The sequence below is a fragment of the Dasypus novemcinctus genome, chromosome 14 (assembly GCF_030445035.2).
Source record: "Dasypus novemcinctus isolate mDasNov1 chromosome 14, mDasNov1.1.hap2, whole genome shotgun sequence".
Taxonomy (NCBI): Eukaryota; Metazoa; Chordata; class Mammalia; order Cingulata; family Dasypodidae; genus Dasypus; species Dasypus novemcinctus.
In genome coordinates this window covers 50,749,821-50,756,727 of record NC_080686.1, presented here as the reverse complement: position 1 = coordinate 50,756,727, position 6,907 = coordinate 50,749,821, and the positions used below count along the sequence as shown (strand labels likewise).

At 44.0% G+C, this 6,907-nt stretch overlaps 1 protein-coding gene across 1 annotated transcript in view; it reads left to right on the top strand.

Annotated features, from left to right (window-relative positions):
* The first annotated feature begins 3,201 nt into the window (after positions 1–3,201).
* MMP16 (matrix metallopeptidase 16) overlaps positions 3,202–6,907 on the top strand; it is a 271,508-nt gene continuing 267,802 nt past the window's right edge. The window contains exon 1 of the mRNA XM_004474746.5: positions 3,202–3,546. Coding sequence (XP_004474803.1) covers positions 3,415–3,546 — 132 coding nt within the window. The 5' untranslated portion in view covers positions 3,202–3,414. The remainder of the gene's footprint in view (positions 3,547–6,907) is intronic.

The following is a 6,907-nucleotide window of genomic DNA, read 5'->3' as shown; positions in this document are numbered from 1 at the left end:
ATTTCCAGAACATTGACTACTCGTTCATTCATTGCTTATTAAATACCCACTAATGAATTTAATAAATATCTAATCACTAATTTTAGATTCTTTGGAATTTAGGTTTCCCTACTTTTAATGAAACATTTTTTCCCCTTAGGATCCCACTTTGAAAGGTGTAGCTTTCTGAGGACACCCCACCAGTGCAGGCCCTACAATTTTATAGCTGGACTACATACTTGCTTTAATTGCTCTTTGCACCCAGTCCCTCTCTACCTATCAAAATGGTTTAGACTTGCTTATTTGATCAAATGCTAACGCGATATTTTATTTCAAGTCTCTCCCTATAACTTTTCCTCCAAAAATGCCATGCTAATGCACCTTTTTGTTTTGAGCTCATGCCATTTCTTTAGGAAATAGTTTGCTTGCAGTAAGAAATCCCTCCTCCTTGATTGCCCAGAAGTTCTTAATTGGCATTTCACTTCCTTAATACTCTTCTAATATTCTGATTCATGTAGCAAGGACTTCATTTAGAATTGTTTTCTCATATGTCTCATGTAAATTTTTTACCTTCCTGCAATATTATCTCAAGCATTAGGAATTGAGTTTACACTTTTTGTATCCTCTTCCCTTTCCTTCTCTAATTTTGCACTCTACAGATAGACTGGACGCATAATTTTTTTTTTATTTAATGACAAATCATCCCCACATTGCATTTCTTTATATTGACATAGAAAACCATATAATTGACCTTGCTTTCACACTACCTTCTATTTGTTAATTGTTTCTTTCATGTATGTCATCTTAACCTATGGGTTACAAACTTGTTAAGAGCAGGAGGGAATTTCTGTCTGAAAAGTCTCAAGAGTATAATGGAAAATTCATTGAGCAGATAGAAAACTCAGATATGAACTTTACCACTTGCTTGGATTTCTGAAAAAATTGTTTATTACCATTATTTTCCTTCTGTAAAATGACAACAAAAGTTTCAGGGATGCTGTGAAAATTAAATTAAATGAGATAATGTGTGGAAACATTCTGCAAATTTTTTTAAAGATTAATTTTATTTACTTCTCCTCTCTCCCCCTCATTGTTTTGCACTTGCTGTCTCCTGTCTGTTTGTTGTATGCTTATCTTCTTTTTAGGAAGCACTGGAACCAAATTGGGACCTCCCATGTGGTAGGCGGGAGCCCAACTGCCTGAGCCACATCTGCTTCCTTCTGTACATTTTAATGTTAAAGCAAATATAAAATATTGCTTTTTTTGCTTCTTCAAAATTCTTTTGTGTATAACAAACATATATAGAGCATGAAGGGCTCCCTGTGCACCTTGGGTCACATTGGCTGGGTCGTACTTCTTACAGTTTTTAATGTAATAGGTGCAAGGTCTCATTCCTCAGTTTTCTTCCTATTTAGGATACAAACGATTTCAGTCCAATGCAATTTAGGGCAAAGTATTCTCAATATTTTCTAATTGCTTATCAAACAAAACATCTTGCAGTCCTTTTTCTGGCTTTGCCAACCCACACTTTGAAATATATTGTCAATTTTCTCCTCCACCTCACTAATGTAGCTATCTTACCTGGAGCACACTTTATTCTCAACCTTGCCTGCAGTTCTTTCCCTTGAGCTCCTCTTCCCCTCTGCTGGCTGCCAAGGAGAAGCACATTTATTGGCATTGCCCCCAAACAGATGCCTGCTTTCCTCCTCACCCCCTCCCCCACCCCCCGCTTTCTCTTCAGCCAAACCATCACCTGCCAAAGGCTGGTGTTGCTCCACCCCCTGTCCACTGCCTCCCAAGGCTGCAATTTCAGTCCTTTTTGGCAACCTCTTCTGAAGTTCCCTGCCCGCAGCAATCCCGCGCCTCTTGCCAGCAACTTCCCCCTCTCGCCTGCAGCTCTCCTCTCTCCCGCCAGCCTCTCCCCCGCGCGGTCTGCGCGCTGCCTCTTCCTCGCTTCCTAGCCAGCTGCTATACTTGCCTTTCCTCAGGCTGCTCCCTCTCTATTCCCCCCGCCCTTCCCCACTTTCCCGCTGCCGGTCTCTTCCCAGCGCTCCCGCCCTCTCTCGCCCCGATATTTTAACACCCAGAACCACCTCTCCCGGGTCCCAGGGTTTACGTGTGTCCACCGCACAGAACACCTTTGGAAAGTGAGCCTTTTCATCCGGTTTCTGAACTTGGCCAGCCGTCTCCGCACCCCCAGCCCCGTCTGTACCTACTCCCGGTGCCCGGCAGAGGGAGGGCAGTGATAGGAGAGGGTATTTAGAAAGACCCGAGGCCACAGGCTCGGGAGACCCCAACGAAGTTTTGGACACTCGACACTTTCCATCTCGCGCTTTCCAAACTCGGCCTGCCCAGGCAGCCAACCAGACCTCCTACGCAGCGCAGTGCCCGGGACGCTCCGCAGATTTCCAGCGCCCCGCGCCTTCCCGGGCCGGGCCGCTGGCTTGAGGACGCCGATCGCTCTCCAGGACCCGGCCTGGGCCGCTCCCCAGCCCCCACCAGGGTCCGCAGCCAAATCCCCACCCAGTTCACGCGATGGTGGGGCGCACTTGTTCCCAGATGCCCCTCGGGGAGGGGGCAAGATGAAAAGATGGAGCTGCCCAGGTTCTTGGAGCTGCCTCGCGCGTGAGGGGTGGGCGGTACTGTTAAAGACCTAGTCCCAAACCCGAGCCGCTCTCCCGGGCGGACTACCTACAGTGCACCGTACAGTCGCGGGCAAGCCTTTGAGAGCCGTCTCCTTTAAGAAGCTCGCAGGTTTGGGTGTCAGTCTGGGTGTGTGTGAGTGTGAGTGCGCGCGCGCGCGCCTGTGTCTGTACGTGCTTGTGTGTGTGTGCGCGCACGAGTGTGTGTGGCTCGGCCTGTGTGTGTGCGCGCGCGCGCCAAGAACCGGGGAACCAGACAGACCCCCGGGAAGGAGGAGTTATGTAGATTACGGATGAACATTCTGGAGGGGATCGAGGAGAGGAGGGAAGGAGAAGGAGAGGCGCGAGAGCGAGGAGCGGCGGAGGCCCTTCCCGCAGAAGCAGGGGGCGGCGGCGGCGGCGAGGGAGGAGGAGTAGGCGGTGGAGGAGGAGGAGGAGGAGGAGGGCGCGCGGGCTGGAGGCGGCGGCGGCGGCGGCGGCGGCGGCTGCTGCTGCGGCTGGGACTCGGCGCTTTGAGCCGGAACCACCGGTGAACTTGGGCGCCACGTTCCCCGTGACTGGCTCCCAAGGATGGTGAGCGCGAGCTGCTGCTGACCCTGCCTCCGTCGCTGCTTCTCGGGGGCTGCCGAGCCCGGGGCCCCCATTCTCCAGTTCTTGCCCAGCTGTGGGTGAACCTGCAGGCTCTTTACCCACCCAGAGGACTTTTTTTGAAAGGAAACGAGGGAGGGAGGGAGAGGGAGAGGGAGAGAGAAAGCGAAGGGGAGCTCGTCCATCCATTGAAGCACAATTCACTATGATCTTACTCACATTCAGCACTGGAAGACGGTTGGATTTCGTGCATCATTCGGGGGTGTTTTTCTTGCAAACCTTGCTTTGGATTTTATGTGCTACAGTCTGCGGAACGGAACAGTATTTCAATGTGGAGGTAAGAGTGTGAGGGCTTTCTTCCTCCCCCTCCCCTTGCCTGGGCTGCTCTCTGAAACATTTCCCTCACTCCTCGGAGCCCTGAGCAGCCGGGGTCTCTCTACACATTGTTTCCCCGCCTGCCGCCCAGACCCTGGCAGAGTTTCCCTGTGTCTTTAGGTGATGGATGCGCGTGAGACCGAGAATCCGTTATCCCCAGCAGCACAAAGCACGATGCTGCGCGCTCCAAGACACAATTGTAGCCGGTCCATGCTTCTCTCCCAGGGAAGAGGCGAAGTCCTACATAGAGCAGTCGTGTAGCTTAATAAAGGTAGCTTGGGTTTATGATGGATAAACGGCTCGGGAAAGATGGAATTCATTGCTTGGCATCGTGTGCTCCGTTGGTATTGTTCCTGAAATCTTTCTTCCCGTGTTTGGTGTCTAACAAAGGAGGTTAAAATCAAAGAATCTAGAGGAGAGCGTGGGAATACTTGATATGTTTAATAACATTACTTAGTGATAAAACACTTGACTAGACAGAGTCTTTTTCTCATTTAGACATAACTTAATACACTGTAATTAGATCTGACTGCACAGAGGACATGAAATCCATCTCTTTGTAAGTGGCTTCCCTCCCCCTCCCCCGCCAATTGAAAATAAACGTGGCCCAATGTAGTATTTCTGGGGTGTGTTTTTAATTTTATTTCCCAGCCCCGTGACAAAACTGAGAGGATGAAACCTGTCACTTACTTTACTTTGATAGCTTTGGGAACAGACGGGAACGAAGCGAAAGGGAACTTAAGGATAAGGACTTGTCTGACCGCTGCCAAAGTGCTCCTCCTGTCACCAAGTCAGCACTAAAGTCTGTAATGTGAATGCATCAGTGGAAGCGTGTGCGCACCTGGGCTGTGGCACCGGTGTATCATGCACACGGCGGAAAACAAGACAAAGGGTTTCAGTTAAATATGCTCCTTTTGATTAGATCTGATGTCTTCTGACATGTCAAAAAGAATTCCAATTGAGTCTTTAAGGAATAATGTGATGTTTCCCCCTTCTTGCTGATCTTATAAAGCTCCATGTCATCTTGTTGGGAGTGTGTGTTTACACAATAGCAGGACCTGTTGCACAGAATTTGAATATGTTCCATGTAACTGATTTATATACAAAGTATGCATAATAAATGCCATGTGTGAAAGCATTCTGAATATAACTTTGTGTTTATATAAACTGTTCTTAGAACCCCATGTAATAAGTATTGGTAGAGAAATAAAATTTTTGAAGAAGGAAGAACCATTATCAAGAGAGTTAAAGAAGTTTACAGATGTTGAATGTGAATATATTACACAAAAAACCCAAATTGAAAACTAAAACTGTTTAATCCTTTAGGAAAAAAACCCCACAAAACTTTGTTTTCCTGAATAAAAGGAGTGATGAAAAAGAGCCTAAGAGTCCAGACTTTTCTAGATTGCACATTTGAACTTTTGGAGTTAAATGCCACAGATGGATTGTGTACCTAATGTTTTAATCAAGAGATAACTTAATGTTGAAATAAAGAAGTAATTAGCTCCTAGACTGGAGGAATGAACGTGGCAAGCTGTTATTATTTATAATGTTGTAAATAGAAGGGCCTATTGCTCCTGATTGGTGGCAGTGCTGATGTGATGATGGTGGTGAGGAGGGTTATGGGGAGGTAGTTAAAAGTAAGTGCTACATAGTATCTTGCTCACCACTCCGGGGAGGAGGGAGAGCCCAGATTGAGGACTTCCGGCTTTGGGGAAGATTTACGTTTGCTTCAGAGATTATTGGGAGTGCATCAGTGTTTTGTGAATTACTTTATTAGGTTTCCTTTTGAGGCTAAACGTGGACTAAATTGTATTTCTTTGTAAATTGAATCCCTCAGTTTAATCAGATATTATGCAAGAAAAAGTTATGATTTTACTTAAAAATTGGATTTAATTCTGAATTCCAATGATCTCTCTCTTCATTAAGGTAATATGAGAAAAGAGTTTTTTCCATTTTTGAGGATTTAAGTTTGTCCATCCATACTTACTGAACAATGCAAGATTTAATTATGTAAGATAAGAGGCATATGCCACCTGAGACCTTAAAAAGCTTTTTTAATACCAAGGGAATTTTGGAGGAGATTATGTTTCCCAAATAGTTTTTATCCCCCTTAGGGTCTTGAGCATTTTGTTAGTTTTATATGCTTCTTTTATGTGGAATGATTGCCCCTCATTATTATTTTTAACAATGGAATATCTGCTAGCTAAATAAAAATAATATAAAGAACATAGTAGGCAGGATGTTTCTTATGTGATTTTGTCTGATTCACTTCTATTAGATATATCTTTTTTATTAGAGAAGTTGTGAGCTTACAAAGCAATCATGCATAATGTGCAGACCCATATTAGATGTATCTTTTTGGCAGGAGGCAATAATGGGCAGAACAGTTCATCATTTCTTCTCCAGAAGAGGCACTTAGGTTGTTTCTCATTCTTGGATGCAAAACATATATGGAGCATGCTTTATTTGACTGATTCTCAAGGGCAGTCTTAAAATAAACAGTAATGATATCAATCATGCATGAAGCTCATATGATCATAATTTTTTTTTTCTAAGTGAGCACACCAAGTTATAGTTGGAAAGAACCTTCTGAGAGATGCTTTTTATGCTCACAGTTAGGATTATAATGCTTTACTTCTTACTGAATTTAACTAGTGGTGGTAAACCCATATTTTTCGCCCTCTAATTTAAGATTTAAAACATTTATTTTTCCCTGGAGGAGGGGGAGAGGTATTCATGTTAACTCTTTCCTGTCTGATTTTTTAAGGATATAAACATTTGGAATTTACAATTTTCCAAATGGGAGATTATTTTTAATATGCTGATGAAAGCAAGTGCTTTTTTTTTTTTTAATCAAGAAATCTAACAGCTAAGAAGAGGTCAGATATTACCAGGAGTAGTAGCATAATAGAGATTCAATGTATTCCTCTCGTTAAAATATTAGGGAAAACAGTTTTCATATAGACTTGTTGAGATAAATGCTTTTTGTATATAGGAGGAGCCCATTTTGAGGAGTGGGTCTGTAAGTGTGTAGTAATTAGCATGGTGCAAAGGACTTAGGTTTGCTAATATTAAGTAAAAGCCAAAGACTGCTGTTATTGGATAGCAGTCTGAATCAAAGGTATTCATTGGTCAGAAGTAGCTAAACTTTTAACAAAAAGTTACAATTTTATCTCTACTCTCTTAAAAAGAATGTTCTTTCTAAAATAGTTACTCCATTGTATTGAGGATTTTTATGAGCCTGGAGCTTTTTCTGTTTTTGTTTTGTGTGTGTGCTGCAAGCATTTTTCTCATGAAATTTGAGCTAAAATACAGTTTAT